Below are 19,784 nucleotides of genomic sequence, written 5' to 3'. Positions count from 1 at the left end.
AGAAATAAATAAGAAAATAAACTCAATAAATAAGCTTAAGAAAATAAACTCAATAAATAAGCTTGAGAAATAAGAGTGAGAAAATAAGAGTGAGAAAATTGTGAGAAACAAATTATTTCTTGTGTTTATTCGAAATCGACGGTCATGCCTTCGATGCTGAGTTTTTGTATGATTTCCTCGCCTTCCCTTCGGGAGGTGACGGTCTTGACGACGTGCGGGAGTGCGTCCATAATCTTCTTGATTTCCGTTGCGGACTTGTTCGGGTAGTATTCCTTGATTTTGTTATACGCGTTGATTCTCTTTTCCTTTAGAATTTCCTTGATCACAACGTTCAGCTTCCTCTTCTTGTCACGCTCACGTTCCTTCGTGTCGTCTGGTTCCTCGTCCTGGTACTCTTCAGTTGGCGCAGTAGACTGCGGCTGTAGCGTAAGTGGTCCCACAGGCTGCGCTGAAACGCCAAAAACCTCCTCGATTTTCCTCACCAGCTCAGACGTCTCCAAGAGCGTCAAAGTCTTCAGATTCTCCAAGATTTCATCAACTTTACTCGATTTAACCAGGAAATTACTAGTTATATTTATGCTATACGGCTTTATACATCCTTTGTTTATGAACATGATTTTGCCCATCCTAATGCCTGGACTTGTTATCCTAGCCAAGGGACTTGTTATCCTAATGCCTGGAGTTGGTATAGTTCCCAGTCGGATTCCGTGGCATTGGTATGTATCTGCGATAAATGTGTAGAAGATTGCGAGGATGAAATTTAAAATTTTAGTGGAATAAAAAAACATGTTATGCGATTAAAACGGACAACTTTCAATATTCTACAACTCATTTTATAATTTTGTTAATTATACTTTTAATTTTACAATACATCTCACATATGAATCACATCCCAAACTTTATACTTTTTATCTTCCATAATCACACCACACTTCATCTACACATTCAATCACATCAAACAATCCATTAAAATATTATAATATATTAAAATAATAAATTTATAATATATTAAATTAATTGATAATAAATTAGGTTAAAATAATAAATTAGGTTAAAATAATTAAAATAATGAGTTAGATTATAGAATGGTAAGTTCTTGTGATTTTTCTTCGTTTGGTAATTCTTTGATTTGTATGGATTTTATGTATAGCAAATTGATTAGCATTGTGTATTCCATACCGTCCCGCCTCACTGGGCCGTTCTCAATCATCTCATCCAACACCTTCTCCAAACTCTTTTCCGTCACATTCACTCCGTTCACCAAATTGTTCACCGAATTATTTACTGAATTATAGTGGGTTTGACTGGATAGATTGGATAATAGTTCAGTTTTGAGGTTATTTTGTATGATGAATTTCCAGGTGCGGTAGTTGTAAATTACCCTCAGGGTCTGGGAATTTATCCCCTTTGTCGCCTCTATTATTGATTTTATATTCGTCTCATACGTCCTCAACAGGTCCACATTCGTACTCTTATAAAACTCTACACCATAGTTAGTCGTTAGTGTAAATAGTGTAGTGATTACCAAGCTTAGTGAGTGTGAGTGGGAACTTTTCAATTTTGCCCACAAGTGAGTTGTAGAGTCCCTTGTGTAATTCGAACAATTGTTCATTCCTGTCCTTGCATAAGATGTTGTGTAATATTCCAAATATCTCCATCAACAACTTCATATAACAAGCAGTATTACCCTTACATATCTCCTGATACCTATATTTACCATTGTTTTATACCAATTAAACGTTAAATATTACTAATTTTAGGGGTAAAATAATACCATTTAAGGCTAAAATACGACTAAATAGAGATAAAATAAGGAAATTTAAGGCTAGAATAACATCTAGATATAGCTAATTTACGGCTAAAATAACACCTAAATACACCTAAAATAAGGGTAAAAATAACAATTAACACTGGTTAGGGTAAAAATACCCGAGAATGGAGGATAATTTGATGAGTGACGGTAGGTTGGTATTATTGAGTTTGAAGTCCTTGGTGTTGCTAATGGCCTTGGTTAACTTGATTGAGATTGTAAAAAGTGAAATTTTCAAGTCAACATCGCCTTTTCCCTTTAAATTTACTAGTAAATTCACCAGCTGCGTTAGCACTTTGTTTAAGGTGTTGGTTATGGACTGGAGCTGGTCTAACTTTTGATGCTTCAAAGGCCAGTTACTTGAAATTGATATCACCAACTCCAAATAATGATTTATTGACGGTATTTTATTAATTATCACACTGTTCACACAGGGACACACAGGGTCAGATTCTTCACCCTCCATCTCATCCAACACTTGAGTTTCTTCTGGATTTACAGTCACAAGGTTATTCTCCAGTGAGTGATTGTGTTTTAGGGTGGATTTATGTGTTTTGGTGAAGAAACAGTTGTAGTGGCAGATTATGCAGTTGCAATTTGGTTTATGTAAGCCTTTGATTAGTGACTTTAGGGAATTAACAAAGGCACACGTATAAGGTAGTGCTACATGCTCTATTAACCAGGGCATTAAGGGTGAATTTGACAGTATCCGCAGCTTACTAAATGAACACATTTGATAGAAATTTACTTGACCCAAATTAGTAAACGCGTGTTCCAACTCACCACAATCCTCAGCATTGTCATCACTTGAACTATGATCACTGGTGTGACTGTGTCTAGTGGAATGAGTATTCTGTGGTAAGGAATCAAAATGTGTGAAGAAGCAAAGGCCTAGAATAATATCCATAATATATCTACACATGTCCATATACTTTGCATTTATCTCCAGTATCCTACACCATACTGTAGTACAGAAAGTATAAAAAGAAAAAATAAAGTAATTGATAAAATGGTGATAAAAAATACTTGGAAATGAATGAGCAAATTTTAATGGAGAGAACTTGGTGGAAAGGATTGGTTGAGTAGCACCAGCTGACGAACATATACAAAATCCTAAGCTTAAAATTAATACTATAGCCTTACCCCTCGGTGTTAGTGCTGTGTTTATTAAGTTCATGCAATAACAGTTGACATACTGTGGAGAATTTAACTGTTAAATATTTCGTCTTGAAACCTCGCAAATTCTGTAACATAAGTTAAGTGCAGAAATTACCTTGTCAAATGTCACCGGAGACATGAAGAGATCCTCGGAGTTTTTCAGTATGTGATGCAGCATTTTAATGTACTTATTAAACTCTTGCAGGTTTAGCCTTTTAAATTCTATGGTATTGTAGAGGTATACCTGGGCCAATAAATTCTTATTATTAAAGGAACTTCCAATATAATAAAAAAGCGCGTTGATAATGCTAAATGGAAGACTGTTGAAGATTGAGACTGAGAGTTCCCAGGATTTTACCAGCGTTTCCTTTAAGAAACCGGTCAACTCGATGTTCGGCTTCTTCCTGGTTATATACTCTAAAGCGTCTGAGACTACAATTAGCTTCACGTTATACATGATAATCTCAGTTACGTTATCCATGAAACGGTATAACTCGCCGGTACCGTGAGTTATCTTCGGTAACTTACTCAGCTTCCCAGTCAACGATGAGATTATGTTATACAGTTTAGAGTATTGAGTTATGCAATTTTTAAGGTCACTTTTTTGTGAGTGATTAGATTCCCTGGGACTGGAACTCTGACTACTCAGTTTTACACCGTTCTGACTACTAGGAACAAGAAGTGTTTGGCTACTCAATACACTTTGAGTGTTACATATTACGGGAGTTTTACTAACTATAAATGAATTCTGACTACTCACTATAAGTGGAGTTTGGGTACTCACTATAAGTGGAGTTTGGCTACTGGAAATGAGCGGATTTTGACTATTTACAGGCGTATTAACAGAGTTTCCCAGTTGGTTATAACGGGATTGAAATTGTTCATTGGCGATTTCGCTGAATTTCTTCAAATTTAACGTGTAAAGCCTTAGATAATTGGATAAGTTATCTAATAATCGTCCTAAATCCAGTGAAATAAACACTTCCAAAGTGTTAATAGAGTCCATTAGAGAATAAAACAAAGAAGCTTCTTCGTCAAATGTGAAAAGTGAGAAGGAAATGGATAAAATGTCATAAATCGGGAGAAAAAACACGTTGAGCCAGTTTTCGACGTTGTTTTTACTCAGGAGTTCGCCGTTTCCCAGGATTAAACTGCTTAGTTTTATTATCCGCTCAAGGTCAAAATTGATACTATCCTCCACACCGTTACAAAATATAAAAGTTGTGTACAGTAAAAAGGTTGAGAAAACTCTTTGCAAATTGTTAAACAAGATGAAATTCATTAGTAACTCACTGTCCTGAGCATTATTCAAATTAATGCTCTGGCACAAAAGAGAAGATATGACCTCAAACGCCTCCATGACACTTTCAACAGAGAACTGATCAAAGCTTAACTTTGTTAATATTTCTGATTTTCTCAGTATTAAGTCGTTGTCACTGTAGAAAGAGTCGAGAGTACTGGAGAGCGAGTCATTTTCGAGGATTTCAGAAACTAATTTTACCTCTCCAAAACGAATTTGTTTAAGGGAAAAACAAACGAACCCTTCAGTAACAATTAGAATTTTCCGTAAAAGTGGATAAATCCGGAAGGAAATGCGATTAATCATGTCAAGCGCTTTCAACTGCTTAATTATACTGGCAAACTCATTGTGTAATACCGTAGAAGAATCAAGATTAGACGAATAACTTGAAGGATTGAACAGGGAGTTAAATCGAGGAATATTAAGTTGAAAAGGCCATTTGTCACAATTGTCATATTTTCCGTCCCTAAATGATTCTTTTACGTCGTTTTTTAATCGATCTTCCAGTTCCTTCTCCAACTCCGCCAAAGATTCCGCCGGTACATATGAACCACTCAGATTCTCACCTCCAACAGTATTTACCATTAATTACTTAATTTTTACCAACTAAATTATGAATTTAAATTAAATTATTCTAAATGTGTAAACTTTTATCATGAGACACACACTATATCATTAATATATTTATTTTATTCTTCCTCATCTTCCACATCTTCTTCATTATTTTCTTCGTTATTTTCATTTTCGTCGTTGTTTTCATTTTGTTCGGCATTTTGTTGGTCATGTTCCATTTCTTCTTCCTTCTCCTCAAGGTCCATTTCCCGCTCTTCCACATCACTCCCAGGCCCTCTCTTCTATAAACTCAATTTATACAATTTGAGATGATTTTACATAATTTTAGAAGATTCTAGAAGATTTTAGAAGATTTTAGATAATTTTAAGATTTTAGATAATTGGATGTATATTACGTTGATGAGTGCTTTTTTGACGAGTTCGACTTGTGTCAGTTTTTCAATTTCCGCCTTTAAAATATTATCAAGTTTCTTAACCCCTGAGAATTTTTGATAGTGTAAAAATTACTCTGGTTGAGATTGCTGAACTCTTCGTACGTCCCCGCACCAGTACTTTCCAGTGACATTTTCCTCATCCTAAGGGTGATTTACGGCTTAAACTTACTTTTCAAACAGTTCCTCACGCTTAGATTTTAGCTTAGTAATTCTCGATTTCACAGCCCTTTCCGATGTCTTCGCCTCATCAATTGTTAATATCTACGGGTATTATATAATAATAGTATGAATACGTTGAAAGGATTATTGGACATATCTTTGGTGATATTTTCAAGTCCTGAGGCTTTTAGGAACTTTTCCACCTCCTCATCCGTCTAGAAACTGCTAATTTGGTAAAAATTACCTTAATTTGCTCCTTTGGTAATACTAATGGAGGCTCAAGATATATCACAGGCGCTTCCATACCAGACACCGTACTCTCTAATACTTCACTCAGTATAATCATTAGTAAATTAGTATTATCATGAGTAAACAAGTATAATTAGTAAATGAGTATAATTAGTAAATGAGTATAATTAGGTGTAAACAAGTATAAAGGGTGATACGGTTGAAAATGAGAGAGTCATCATTGATGAGTGATTGATATCTGAAAAGTGTTAATTGGTATAATTTACCTTAATTTCTCAGCCGAATTACCTGTGCCCAGGTTGGAACCTAATGATAAAATAAAATATTAAATTACCCGAGAGAATATGATTTAATTTCCCAAGCGTTTTTAGTTGGTCTTTTAATTCATAATTTATATAATCTTGCTTAGTCAATAATCCATCAACCCTCTCTAAACACATTATCTACCCAGCATACTAATGTGTAACTTAGTATACTAATGTGTAAAATGTGTAAGAATGTGTAAGTGTGTACAAATGTGTAAGTGTGTAAAATACTGAAATTAGTGTGTAAGAATGTGTAAGTGTGTAAAATGTGTAAGTGTGTAAAATGTGTAAGTGTGTAAAATGTGTAAAAATGTGTAAACTAACTAAAAGTGTGTAAAACGTGTAAAACGTGTAAAAGTGTGTAAAACGTGTAAAAGTGTGTAAAACGTGTAAAAGTGTGTAAAACGTGTAAAAGTGTGTAAGAGTGTGTAAAATACTATTAGTGTGTGTAAGAATGTGTACTGTATTGTTCGGGAGTTAGCGCGTCGGGAATCTTAACTTGATTTTCGACATCAGAGCCAAAAATAAAATTTATAAAAAAAATATTTATAACTTCAAAAATTAAAAAAATCAACATTATTAAAATTAGTAAATATTTAAAAATATAATCAAATTTATAAAATGTGTAGAAATAATTATTAATGTTGTTATTATTATAATGTGTAGGGGTACGGTTAGCTTGGTATAATATTAATATAATAAATTATATTTCTAAATTAGCCAAATTTGTATAGTATAAATTGTGTATAATATAATGAAAATGTGTCAGGATGGAATTTGGCTGGAATCCTGAGTTTAAATGATTTTTTTGTGTAATTCTAAATTTCCCAAATTTTTACCCAGGAAACTTTTTAACTTGTTAATAATTGTTAATTTTCTGTATATTAATGTTTGTTTCGCAATTTTGATCCCCGGAAGGAGTAATCCCAACTCCTTAAACCAACTCTCATTCATTAACCTTAAAATCTTCCATAAAAATATACTTCCACTCTTCGCAGGCATTTATTTACCCATTTTTACCCATATTTACGCAATTTTCCTATATTACCTAAATTTACAGAATTCTCCTATTTATTCTAAATTTACAGAATTTACTCAATTTTACTCCTTAAGGTGTCGATTAATGTTTGTAGGTTGGGGAGTAACGGATAAATATTCATGGGAGGAGACGGATGACTTTGTGTATGTAACATCAGAGCTTAAGGATGAGACCAAGTCTAGTGAACTTACTGTGGACTTGAACCCCAACTCCATTAAAATATTCAATAATTCCACCGGAAATGTTCTCATTAACGGGCAAACCAAAGTAATCACTACCAAACTACTTCTTTACTATACTATACCTTAATTATACCCTTAATTATATACCCCTAGAGGGAGCTACTTAACTAATACCCCTAGAGGGAGCTAATTAACTAATACCCCTAGAGGGAGCTAATTAACTACATAGATACTATACTAATAATATTATATAACTAGGATAATAGAGTGATAGGGTAGGATAGAGGTTGAGGACTCGTATTGGACATTGGAGCGAAAAGACAAACTCTTACAACTGCAGATAACGTTAAAAAAGAAACATGACTTCAATCACTGCTGGTACGGCGTTCTCTCAAATGAATCAACTAAGCTTAAACAATACACGGATGACAGTGTTGACAGTTCACCTAAAAGGTATGATCCTGTTTTACTCATGTGTGATAGTATAAAAAGTGGTGAGATATATGACAGGAGATATTTTAAGACTATAAATAGTGTGAAGTTGGGAGAATTGTTTGAGGAGTGGGTGGGAAGATACGCTGACCATTTGGTACCGTTTGGGAAACCGAAAACTGAAATCGAATTCACTTACCAAAAAGATAATCACACACCCAAACTTCTTTTTACACAGTTAAACTCCAATGATTATATCAACATTATTATTAAACCAATAGATAATCCTAGATCTCTTAATACCCAGGGTATTCCCCTGAATTCCCACTGTATATCTCCAAATATTACTGAGTATAATACTGAGAATACTACGGATAATACTGTGGATAATACTACTGACAATATGGCTAAGGTTGATCGGGATGTGGGATCTGAGATAATATTTGTGAATGGTCCTACAACTGAGATATTGAGTGGCGGTTTGGGTGCTGAGTTGAAGGCCAAGTTAATCACATCTTTAAACTCGTTAATAAACGCGTTTGAACTTGACATTAATAAATTTCTAACAATTTCGTAAGTTTAAATTGATATTTTGCGTTTAGTGAAGGGAACGCCGACGGGTTTGACTACGCCAGCGCCAACGCCATACTCTCACCAGACAACATTAATCAATACATCAACTACCACAAATCCATTCAACACTTTATTCAACACAATATCACACACTCTAATACACACTCTAATACACAATCTAATACGCAACTTAAGAGTGATACACAAGTTAACAGTAATAACTTAGTTAACAGTGATACAATTGTTAAGAGTGATAAAACTGTTGAGAATGAATCTGATGGTGCGGAGTTGAGGGGTAGTTTGATGGAGTTGTATGATACGGTGGAGAGGGAGAGTAGAAAGGAGCCGAAAGAGCAGATGAAGAGTATAATTAACAATTTAAAAAAGAACCTTAATCTGACAAATTCACAAATGGATCTGCTTTTTAGGTATCTCCGTTACGGTGCTTGTACTCACCCCTATTTATACCCTATTTATCTAATCACCCTACTAACTAATTACCCTCTAACTAATTACCCTCTAACTAATCACCCTCTAACTAATTTACGAATGTTAAGCTATAAATTTCTGTAGTGAGTGTGAGAAGAGAGTTGAGAGAGAGATGGAGGAACTGAGAGAAAGAAATACCTCCTACCCCGATGTCACACCAGCACAGCCCACGATCATAGGTACTTTACTCCAGTTATAACTGAGTTAATATTGTTAGAAAAGTTGGAGGACCCGTTTAATGCGATAATGAATAATCCGGAGAATAGGGAAGGCTCTTTACTAGTTCGGAAATACCACTCAATCACCAAATCACAACAAACCAAACTTAAAAACCGATGGCTCAAAAATGTAACCCACTATACACACAATTCACAATATTACTGTTAGCTATTGTTAATAATGGATTAGAGAGGAAGATTGGAGATATTACTGAATGAGTTATTCAATGCGACACCCGAACTCTTCTCCACCATTTGCAATAATTACAAGTAAACCAACTCACACATATAAATATGTACTTACTTTATACCCCTAGAGGGAGCTAATTAATTATATACTTAGTTATATACCCCAAGAGGGAGCTAACTAATTATATACTTAGTTATATACCCCTAGAGGGAGCTAATTTACTATACCTTAATTATATACCCCTAGAGGGAGCTACTTTACTATATACCTAGAATTATACCCCGAGAGGGAGCTACTTTACTATATACCTAGAATTATACCCCGAGAGGGAGCTACTTTACTATATACCTAGAATTATACCCCGAGAGGGAGCTACTTTATTATATAATCTTATTTATATGAGAATAGTATACTACAGTGAGTGTATTGATTGGATTAGGGATTTATTGATTGGCGAGGATTATCCGACGTTGATGAGGAGTTACTTGATGACAGTTGGTGTGAGAAACGAGTCTGAGCGAGAGCGTCTAACTTACCTGAATCAGCACGTGCTATCACTGGTGAAACAAGCTGAAGAACTCACACGCCAAGACGAACAGTTCCAACTCGCTAAAATTAACCAAATCATACAATGGGCAATCAACAACTTCGATAATCTCAATCAACTCGTATTTTCAACTAGATTTACTCATTCTTACACATTTTACACACATTTTATAGTATTTTACACATTCTTACACACATTTTATAGTATTTTACACATTCTTACACACATTTTACACATTACTGTGTCTTATTTACACACTAACGTGTCTTTTTTACACATTTACACACTATTTTACACATTTTTACACACTTAATTACAGTAGTTAATGATTACACTAGTTAATAGTGTGACAGGTGCTGGAGAATAAGCAGTTGTATGACGAAAACTTTTTAACATATCTCAAGCTTTTAATCAATAAAGAACTACAATCTCTCAAGTATCCAACCAGTCTACTCTTATTCACTCTTATTCACTCTTATTCACTCTTATTCACTCTTATTCACTCTTATTCACTCTTATTCACTCTTATTCACTCTTATTCACTCTTAATTACTTATATTCACATTGTACTAATAAATTGGTTAACTAATAAATTGGTTGATTGATGTGTAGTCCTGAGGACATGGGAGGACCTGAGAAGAACCCCTGGCTGTCAATCCTCACAATCATCGAAATCGCCGTCAAATCCATCATACTAACCGATATCGAATACGTATCCACATCGCTTACTCCCGTAGTTATTGTACTCCCGTAGTGTAAATTGGAGAGTAAATTAACTGTTGACTGTGTAAAAAAAGCTGAGTAATGTGTAGGAGGCGTATTTGATAACGAACATAGTGTACCAGAATGTGCCAAAGGTGAGGAGGCACATGATAGAGTTCATTCTGGCGACTATGCCCAGGTCAGACTGGAAATTCTTCAAACACCTCGTACACTCCATCACACAAGCTTTCGATAATATTCCTCCCAAAGAACGGTAATCCGCCCTAAAGCCTAATTAACTCAGTTTTAACTCAGTTTTAACTCAGTTTTAACACAGTTATAACACAGTTATTACAGTGGTAAATAGATAAATAAGTTAAATTACTGTTTACGGTAAAATAGTTAATTGTGTGATTAGAGAGATGGGAAGGGTGCCGGAATGGGTTCCGGAGGCGTGTTATCAGTTAAGGGATGACATTGAAAGTATGATTCCAGATTGGCTCATCAACGAGCTCTTGTCAGACAATGACAAACTCCTCATGCAACACAATGACGTAGGAATATTTACCTTAATAATTCTTTAGAAGCTCAGGTCACCCGTTTTTCAACTATTTCCCAATTCCGTAAACGATAAAATTGGTGAAAACGCGGGAAATGAAGAAATTTTGGGAAAATTAGAAAATTTGGGAAATGAAGAAATTTTGGGAAATGAAGAAATTTTGGGAAATAATGACAAAATTGATCAAAATTTGAAAATATTGGAAAAATTTGAAAATTTGGAAAATTCGGGAAAATTGGAAAATTCGGGAAAATTGGAAAATTCGGGAATATTGGAAAATTGGAAAAAATAAATCCTGAGATTTAGGAATTGGGAAAGATAAAAAATATATAATGTATTTTTTAAGGAATATTTATAATTTGAGATTCTTTTCAGTATGTAAATGTATTAAGTGTGATAACTCGGTCAACATCACCAACTTCTTCTGTAACGTGCGTAACACTCCTTAGTAAACAATTTTATAGTCGTGTAACTGGCCCTTGGAGAGCGAAATTATAAAACGCGAAAATATCTACAAAATCTTCCAAATGTATCTTTAAAACAAATATTTTTAAACTCAAATTTTAAACTCATTTTTAACTCATATTTTTAACTCATATTTTTAACTCATATTTTTAACTCATTTTTAGAGTTGAGGAGTATGAGATTGATAAGAATTTGTTGAGTAAAAGGTATAAAAATTATCAATTTCTGCTACACCCGGACCATCACTATGGGAGGACAAAGGAAGAACTTAGCATCATCACCGCAAACTCGGGCATAATCAACTCGCTCTACAACACACTAATCGACGATAAAAAGAGAGCTGAATACCTCTTCAAAATCAGATTCACACGCTACGTAATAAAATATTTACTTATTTTATTAGAATTTCGAGGAGGAAATTGAAAAGATTAAAAAAAACCAGCTGGAATCTGTAATGGAAGTGAGGTGTAAATTAAATAATTCCTTCAGATTTACGAGAAGTTGGACTCCCTGGAGACCCTGGAGGATAAAAATAAATTAAAAGCTGAAATTAAGAGTAAAATTGACAGTGCAGTTGAGAGAATCGGAGAATCGTTTCACTCCAACGTAGGATAAATTACATGCGATAATTTCCTTTCAGGACGTGAATTCCGTCACTAAAAATTATGTAACACTCTCATTTTACAAACAAATTTACAATAAACTAATTTAACTCCTTTTCTACACCTTTGCATATTGTGCCACAGTCACACCAGTTTATAATTATTAAAATGTATAAATTGTGTAAATTAGCAGAATTAAATTTTAAACTCATAAATCCAAATTCTAAACTAATAAATCTAAATTTTAAACTAATAAATTTAAATTCTAAACTGATAAATCCAAATTTTAAACTAATAAATTTAAATTCTAAACTGATAAATCAAAATTCTAAAATTTTTTACTCTGAATATTGTACAAATAGTAAAATTGACAAATCTGAGATAGCGGATGGGATTGGGGAGACTGAGTTAGTTTTGAGTAAATCGTTGTCGAGGAGTAGTTTTACGGATTCTAGCACGTTTAACGTGGTGAAGGTGCCGGCGCTTGGCAGGAATATCACAAGGTGTAAAATATACAAATGGCTCAAAAAACCCGGAGACTACGTCAATCTCAACGACCTCCTCTGCATCATCGAAACCGATCTCGTATCCAAAATTACATTCCCAAATACATTTCAATAATTAATAATTATTAATAGTTTAAGATGTGTTAAAATTGTTTAGATTTTCGGGAAAGTGTACTCTAAAGTCACTGGGACGATCTTCGAAAGCGTACATCAAGAAGGTTTGTAATATTTAGTAGTTAGAGTACCATTTGCTACTTCCAGATAGAGAAAAATTCCCTTTTTCACACAAATTTACCCCTCAAAATTCTTAATTTATTCATAATTTAGTCATAATTTACCCTTAAAATTCTTAATTTAGTCATAATTGACCCTTAAAATTCTTAATTTACCCCTTAAACTAGTCGTAAATTAACTGTAAAATTGATATTTTCCGTAGGAAGTATGGTGAATTGTGGTTCGGATTTGATGGTTTTGATGAGTAATGGGATAATGAGTCCAAATTATCAAAGTTCAAAGATGTTTACTGACGTTGGTAAACGCTTCTACTCCACCGCCACACTCAACAAATACACTCCAATGATTTCCTTCCCCTCTAATACCAATAGTAATATGAGTAACACAGTTAGTAGTGGTACAGTGGGTAGTAGTGGTGGAGTGGTGGTATTGGATGATTATTACAAGTCTCCGTACAGGCTGTGGTTTAGAAACTTGTCAGAGGATGAAATTGATACCATTAACCATGGCACCATTGATACCAAATAATGTAATACACTCTCCATACACCAGTTAGTAGTAGAGTTTACCTTCCAGTTACTCAGTTTATACTTTTACTTTCCAATTTATAATAATTTTCTGGTGCTAAGAGAGGTTAAATCTGTTGATTTGGGTTGAAATTTTGAAGTTTTAAAATTTTCGAATTTTGGCCAAATGGTCCGGACCCAAAAGTGACATTTGGGTTTTGAAAAAAATGAAAATTTTTCGACTATTCCGGAAATTAAATTAAACAATTCTAACACATTCCAAACATCATTTTAGTCATCAAAATGCCTTTATTTAGTTCTAAAAGTTATTTTAAACTATGTAAAAATCGGTTTTAGTGTGTACTCCAGGACCGTACTATAGTACTATTAACTACTATTATCTAGCTGTTATAGCGAAATTTTCAAAATATTACCCCAAAAATAGATATTTTTGGTTAAAATTATTAGTAAATTATTAGAAAATTCGTCCTTTAAAACAACTTTTTAACCTAAAAAATCCTAGCAAGTTCCCTCAAATTAACAAATTCATCATAAAATTCCTTAATTATATCCGTAATACTACTAAAATAATCCTATCTAAACATCTACAATACGAAATATTTACTCTACTTTGTACTTATCACTACTACTAACTAAAATATTGTCTTATTGCCTGTGCCGGGATAGAATCTTCTAACTTGCACACATTACACAATAAATAACACAATAAGAATCTACTGCTATGGGTAATACTCATACTCTGATACTTTTATCAACAGTGTTAACAATAATGTGGATAAGAAGAGGAATGTGTAGGAATCAATGGGGAGGAATAATTGTGGTGTTTTCCCCATCAGGAATGGGAATAGTAATTCACAGTTGGAATTCATCCAAATAACAACTAAAACACCAACTAGTTAGTAATGATGAAGTTTGTTGTATTTACCCTTTTGGCTTTGTTTATCCCTGGTCTCGATGCTGCTGCTGGGAAATTAAACTTGAAGGAATTGGGATTTGCCCTTTACGGGAAACACGGTGAAGGTACTACAGCCGGAAAAAGCACCTGTCCCCTTGGTGCTCTTCCAGACAGCGTTTTCCTTCACAAGACATTTAAGAAGGGTGATGCTTTCTTCACATGGGTTAGACCAGTCCATAATAAGGTAAATGAAGTTGTCTGTGGAGACCATGAAGTATGGAAAGCAGCTGATGGCGAAGTGCTCTTGGACTTGCACTTCGTTGGTAAACCAACAGCAGCCGATAAGAAGTTTGTACATTTGGAACTCCTTCACAAATTGGGAGGTGTATTTCACGTGTTCCTTTTATTCGATGGCACCGCCGCTGCAAAGGTAGTTGGAATGTCTAGATTCGTTGCTGGTGTTCACGGTTTAGTACCAGAACTTCATTCACTTGAAGGTCTTCCAGCACACCATCTCGTACATGAACTAGCACTTCATGCTGCAGCTGCCTAAACCAAAGCCCGTTTAGCAGTTAAGATTTAATTTTTAATCGTTTAGTATTAGACAACCAGGACTTTTGTTTAATACTGTGTAAAAACACATCAATTTAGTCCTACTCCATACCTATACACATACTATATAGTATATACTATATTATATATATATATGGAGTATGTATAGTACTAAATTAACACCTAATCCACTTTAAACTCATCACCACTCTACACCATCTTAAAACCCTCTTAATACTGTACTATGGTATTTATACACCTAACATACTACCTTAAACCCAGAAACCTAATACTTACCACTATACTATGTACATAAAATAATACCTATAGTACCAACTATAGGTATAATAAATATAGTATAAAATATAGTAAGAGTGTGAGTATATTAGTCGTCTAGGGATCCGATGTGTTGTTCGGTTTGTGGTTGATTGAGTTTATCAATTTGTTTATTAAAGTATGCGAACTGTTGGCATTTCTTTTCCTCATCCGTTAATTCCTTCCCCTCGGCCATGAAATTATATAACAACTCCTCCAACTCTTGCTCATTCAACGGATTAATCTGTCTCTCCGTTAACCTTTTATACACCAAGTCCACATCCACCGGAGACCATATCATCATGTCATCAGGCTACAACACACATTACTCAATATTTATCTTTATCTTTATATTTAGAGTTAGTGTTAGGGTTAGAGTTAAAGTTAGGGATAGTATTACTATAGAAAAAATTACCAATTGTTTCAGGTTTAGTCCACGTTTAAAGCTTTCTTCGCGTCTGAAGAATTATGTTTAGGGGTGGGATTACTGTTTAATTGTGTTATATTGCGCTTCCTTGTCCTCGTAAAAGCTATATATCGCCTCACTCGTAGGTCCAACATATACCTACAATCTCATACACTAACCCTTTAACTATGTGGCTAACAGTGTAAAATGTGTAAATAATTGGTTATGGTGTGTATGGTACTTTCCCGGATTTCCAGTAGAAGTGGAAGTGTGAGGTATCGTCTTGTTGGATTTCTTCGGGTGTTTTGTTGACGAGTGTTAAATTGTCAAGCTTCATCGTGTCCCAGGAAAATAACTTACTCTCCTTCACCGCAAAATACTCGCCTAAACATTCAGTCACATTGGCACAGAATTAACAAAGTAATCCCAGAGTATAACCAGGGGAATACTTTAGCGGTGTAAGATAATTAAGGAGTTCAGGAGTAATGACTAAAGCGCCCGTTAGGACTAAATAAGGAATAACTAAGAGTTCCGAGGGGAAAGAGAGTCCCATAAAGGTGGCTAACTCCGTGGAAACATAACTAAGTTATAAATAACTAAATAATAAATAACTGTGAGTACAAGCACCGTAACGCACCAGGTAAGTGTTCATTGGTACGTTCGATCCAGCACCTGTAGTTGGGCCAGTTGGAATCATTTGGTTTATCTAAAAGTCCGAAAATCCTCTTAATCTTGACTAAATCCTCCTTCAAGCTGTGGAGATGGTATAGCTTATCAAATGAGGGGATTGAGTCCATATGCCAGTGTGAGCCCCCGCTCCAAATGGGTAATAATCCATTCTTCATGATATCATTTTGGGAAACTGGCACCTCAAAGTCGTCAATCTTAGTCAGGAATTGCGGACCGCCCATCGTCACCGCACGGTACCGCAAGAAGATCTCATGGATGTCCGACTCAAGCTGAGGTGTCACAGGGTAGTTTAAAGAAGATATAGTCTCATATAACTGACCAATACTACGAGGACCAATTATACTACTACATATCTACACAATTATACACATTAAACATTAGGGTACCATTGTTTAGGTTAATATTGTATAGGTGTCTAATGTATAGGGTTAAGATAAGTTAAATGGTTGAGGGTATAGTGTGGACATACGAAAGGTCTGGAGAAAGTGTATGAGTGTGCGAGTTGTGAAAGTGTGAGTCCGTGAGTTCTGGCGAGTTTTATGTATTCTCCCGTCACATGCTGACACCACACCGTTCTACACACAATCACTATTAACTAAGTAAATAGTTGTGTGGTGAATAATTGAGTAAGAATAAATGTGTGATTACCTGTGGGTGTGATAAGTTTGTGGAAAGAGATTACACCTGGAATTGGAAGGTCCATAACTTAAATGCCCATAATCCTCCGGATACTCAACTAAGTCACAAATTAACAAATGGTAAAATTGACTAATTTAGGGGTAAAAATGACTAATTTAAGGCTAATTAAGGTCAAAATAGTAGTTAAATAAGGCTAATTAAGGTCAAAATAGTAGTTAAATAAGACTAAAATAAAGGTAATTAAGGCTAAACTAAGGCTAAATTAGTACTAAATTAGTGTAAAATAAGTGTAATTTAGAGGTAAAATAAGTGTAAATTAGAGGCAAAATTAACTATTTTAAGCCTTAAATACCCCTAAAATATGACTAAATTACCCCTAAATACGACCAAAATAACACTAATTAAGGGTAAATTAGAAGTAAAATAAGTGTAAATTATGACTAAATAGAGCTAAATTATGACTAAATAGAGCTAAATTATGACTAAATAGAGCTAAATTATGACTAAAATAAAGCTAATTAAGTGTAATTGAGGGTTAAAACTGGGTATGGTGTTGATACAATTGTCTGGTAGTGAGTATTCGTAGAAATTGGTAACTTCTCTTGTTTTATCAGCGCCCATAGGGTTTATTCTACACATTTATCACACAAATAATAAAATTTAATAGTGGAGTGGGAAATACCGTTCGGGATCGAGGTATTTGCCGGTGAGAATACCACCGGCCAGGATGCCATACGCTATTATCGGACAATTAAAATTCTCCTTCAAACTCGCCTCCACCAATCCTAAACATCATAAAGACCGTAAGGAGTTAATTAATACTATTTAAACAAGTACTAGCAAGTGTAAAAGGAGCCCCGGAGGGGCTAAAAAGAGAATCCACGAGGGGATAACTAGGGAGTAAATAACTAAGTGGTAGGAGGTAAATAACTCAATAACTGAGCGTTAGCAAGCACCGTAAAGGAATACCGCTTGATTCCGTTTCATTGCGGTGTAAAAGATTGTACAAAGTTTGTATGGAGGAGAGTGGAAACTGTCTGTTTGGATGATGTTTAATGCGATGTATTCCCCAAACAGTTTCATTTGAGAGTCCGACGCTTTTAATCTTCCCCTTGGAATATAAATAATTTAACGCTTCAATTTGGTCATCCAAATTGTCTAATCCCGGGGTTACATCGGAACAGTCTGGGATTTCCAGATTATTAAAAGTGTATTCAGAGGACCAGCAGTAAGTATCCTCACCCAAATGTGATAAAGGCACATAACGATATGGAAATACAAAGGATAATATGTCCAAGTAATCCGTACCCAAACTCATCAACAGGTTGTCCACTGCACTCTCAATCACGTTTCTACACATAATTATACAACTAACAGTAGATAACGTGGAAGTAGGTCACTCTTCTCTAAGTAGCTCCCTCTAGGGGTATATAATAAAGTAGTAAAGTAGCTCCCTCTAGGGGTATATAATAAAGTAGTAAAGTAGCTCCCTCTAGGGGTATATAATAAAGTAGTAATTTAGCTCCCTCTAGGGGTATATAATAAGATAGCTCCCTCTCGGGGTATATAATAAAGTAGTAAAGTAGCTCCCTCTAGGGGTATATAATAAAGTAGTAAGATAGCTCCCTCTAGGGGTATAGTTAATTAGCTCCCTTTGGGGGTATATAAGATAGCTCCCTTTGGGGGTAGATAAGTGAGTAGTTAGTACAAGCACCGTAACGCAAACCTATTAGGTTTTTCACGAATATTGTTTCGAACCCATGAGAGAAATCGTCCGGAAGATTTATATTTTCCCAGGTTACTCGATGCTATACGTCCAGACAGGACCAAATTCTCACGTCCCACGCGGCTAATAAAGGATCTCACAGTCTTGTGATGACCCTCAAGATAACTCCTAGGCTCATACGGATACGGATCATACTCACACACATCCTATCACAAATTTAACTATTACTAAGTTTAATTCAGTACTAAATAACTAAATTAGTAGTAAATAACTAAGTACTTAGTAGTAAATAACTGTAGAACTTAGTAGTAAATAAGTAAGTGAGTGGAGAATACGTAGAAATTGATTCCGAATAGTTTGAGAGCGGTTTCCATGATATCAAGGGCGTGATCGGGGTCGATGAGTTCGGGGTTATCGTACATTGCCGTGCCAATACACAACTGACTCACCACCAAATCAGACTCCCCCAATCTTCTATACAACATTCCTACAACCACATTTTGACTATAGTTATATAATTAACGTATTTTAGAGGTAATTTAGGGGTATTTTAGGGGTAAATTTATGGTATTTTAGGCGTATTTTAGGATTATTTTAGCTAATTTTAGTACTATTCTAGGCTTATTTTAGGAGTAAATTAGAGGTATTTTAGAGGTAATTTTACACATTTTAAGCTTATTTTAGCCTTATTTAAGGGGTAAATTAGGGGTAAATTAGAGAAATTACCATTAATGAAATCATCGGTTCTGAGTATTTTTTCAGGTTTAAAGTTATTTTTATCCATAATTCTCTTTAGATTACTGTACAAAACTGATCTTTTCACGCATTCCTCCTTACACATCCCTCCCCCTCCATCTCCATCTCCCTCTCCCTTTCCATCTCCATCTCCATCTCTATCTCCCTCTCGGGTATCCGTAATTTTACCCTTGGAATTACTGGTGGAATTATCATTTCTATTGTGAAGTTTCGAGTTGACGAAGGATTGTATATTGTGTAGGATGGAGTCGATTCTTGATTTGCCAAGATTCTTTAAGATATTTTTATTCTTCGATTCGTAGGGAAATTTTTTCCTGTTATATTTAATTCCAGCCTGGTATAAAGGATTAGGAACGATATCAGAAGATAAATCTGGTCCTTCCCCTTGAGAATAAACTTTAAATTCATTTTTCAAAGTTAAATTAATTTTATCGTAAGATTTGATTAATTTGTACGAAAACACATTTAATATTCTCTCAATTATTATACATATTATCAACAGATTTAACATTATACCACTTTTTCACATTATTCCCCCGTTTTCCACTAAAT

The 19,784-nt window shown here is 34.7% G+C and overlaps 8 protein-coding genes across 8 annotated transcripts; 4 read left to right on the top strand and 4 right to left on the bottom strand.

Annotated features, from left to right (window-relative positions):
- Positions 1 to 98: 98 nt before the first annotated feature.
- On the bottom strand, positions 99 to 917 carry TpMuguga_03g00328 (Ribosomal protein L7/L12 domain protein). The gene has a single exon (XM_758253.2). It carries the CDS (start codon positions 786 to 788, stop codon positions 126 to 128), a length of 663 nt encoding a protein of 220 aa, XP_763346.1. The 5' UTR covers positions 789 to 917; the 3' UTR covers positions 99 to 125.
- Positions 918 to 1,017: 100 nt separating this feature from the next.
- TpMuguga_03g00327 (uncharacterized protein) lies at positions 1,018 to 4,897 on the bottom strand. The gene is made up of 6 exons (XM_758252.2): positions 3,084 to 4,897; positions 2,954 to 3,054; positions 2,837 to 2,923; positions 1,930 to 2,763; positions 1,526 to 1,707; positions 1,018 to 1,482 (listed from the first exon to the last, which is right to left on the bottom strand). The coding sequence occupies exons 1-6, from the start codon at positions 4,851 to 4,853 to the stop codon at positions 1,079 to 1,081; spliced, it is 3,378 nt and encodes a 1,125-aa protein (XP_763345.1). The 5' UTR covers positions 4,854 to 4,897; the 3' UTR covers positions 1,018 to 1,078.
- Positions 4,898 to 4,917: 20 nt separating this feature from the next.
- Positions 4,918 to 6,565, bottom strand: TpMuguga_03g02290 (uncharacterized protein; the record flags this gene model as incomplete). The annotated part of the gene is made up of 10 exons (XM_061305852.1): positions 4,918 to 5,122; positions 5,237 to 5,319; positions 5,349 to 5,416; positions 5,445 to 5,536; positions 5,569 to 5,649; positions 5,679 to 5,755; positions 5,881 to 5,921; positions 5,950 to 5,989; positions 6,018 to 6,113; positions 6,451 to 6,565. 10 exons carry the CDS (start codon positions 6,563 to 6,565, stop codon positions 4,958 to 4,960), a joined length of 858 nt encoding a protein of 285 aa, XP_061161771.1. The 3' UTR covers positions 4,918 to 4,957.
- A 222-nt stretch (positions 6,566 to 6,787) lies between these two features.
- On the top strand, positions 6,788 to 11,211 carry TpMuguga_03g02505 (CS domain protein; the record flags this gene model as incomplete). Its single annotated transcript, XM_758247.2, has 13 exons — positions 6,788 to 6,986; positions 7,122 to 7,294; positions 7,484 to 8,214; positions 8,244 to 8,642; positions 8,788 to 8,882; positions 8,921 to 9,051; positions 9,112 to 9,191; positions 9,551 to 9,779; positions 10,012 to 10,094; positions 10,271 to 10,370; positions 10,471 to 10,634; positions 10,779 to 10,914; positions 10,945 to 11,211. The coding sequence occupies 13 exons, from the start codon at positions 6,788 to 6,790 to the stop codon at positions 11,209 to 11,211; spliced, it is 2,787 nt and encodes a 928-aa protein (XP_763340.2).
- Positions 11,212 to 11,251: 40 nt separating this feature from the next.
- Positions 11,252 to 12,107, top strand: TpMuguga_03g02245 (Fe-S protein assembly co-chaperone HscB; the record flags this gene model as incomplete). Its single annotated transcript, XM_061305844.1, has 6 exons — positions 11,252 to 11,350; positions 11,384 to 11,448; positions 11,549 to 11,759; positions 11,788 to 11,844; positions 11,874 to 11,990; positions 12,025 to 12,107. 6 exons carry the CDS (start codon positions 11,252 to 11,254, stop codon positions 12,094 to 12,096), a joined length of 621 nt encoding a protein of 206 aa, XP_061161770.1. The 3' UTR covers positions 12,097 to 12,107.
- Positions 12,086 to 13,311, top strand: TpMuguga_03g00320 (Biotin-requiring enzyme family protein). Its single transcript, XM_758245.2, has 3 exons — positions 12,086 to 12,571; positions 12,650 to 12,710; positions 12,929 to 13,311. Exons 1-3 carry the CDS (start codon positions 12,155 to 12,157, stop codon positions 13,252 to 13,254), a joined length of 804 nt encoding a protein of 267 aa, XP_763338.1. The 5' UTR covers positions 12,086 to 12,154; the 3' UTR covers positions 13,255 to 13,311.
- An 844-nt stretch (positions 13,312 to 14,155) lies between these two features.
- Positions 14,156 to 14,701, top strand: TpMuguga_03g00319 (uncharacterized protein; the record flags this gene model as incomplete). Its single annotated transcript, XM_758244.1, has 1 exon — positions 14,156 to 14,701. One exon carries the CDS (start codon positions 14,156 to 14,158, stop codon positions 14,699 to 14,701), a length of 546 nt encoding a protein of 181 aa, XP_763337.1.
- Positions 14,702 to 15,069: 368 nt separating this feature from the next.
- tas (Aldo/keto reductase family protein) lies at positions 15,070 to 19,743 on the bottom strand (the record flags this gene model as incomplete). The annotated part of the gene is made up of 13 exons (XM_061305672.1): positions 15,070 to 15,328; positions 15,431 to 15,473; positions 15,504 to 15,580; positions 15,663 to 15,805; positions 16,059 to 16,464; positions 16,581 to 16,686; positions 16,760 to 16,847; positions 17,311 to 17,381; positions 17,433 to 17,535; positions 17,720 to 18,102; positions 18,477 to 18,682; positions 18,812 to 18,963; positions 19,203 to 19,743. The coding sequence occupies 13 exons, from the start codon at positions 19,741 to 19,743 to the stop codon at positions 15,086 to 15,088; spliced, it is 2,562 nt and encodes an 853-aa protein (XP_061161004.1). The 3' UTR covers positions 15,070 to 15,085.
- Positions 19,744 to 19,784: the final 41 nt, after the last annotated feature.

This window comes from Theileria parva, assembly GCF_000165365.1.
Source record: "Theileria parva strain Muguga chromosome 3 map unlocalized ctg_530, whole genome shotgun sequence".
NCBI classification, from domain to species: Eukaryota; Apicomplexa; class Aconoidasida; order Piroplasmida; family Theileriidae; genus Theileria; species Theileria parva.
The sequence above is the reverse complement of the archived record's forward strand: the minus strand, read 5'-3'. Positions and strand labels throughout refer to the sequence as shown.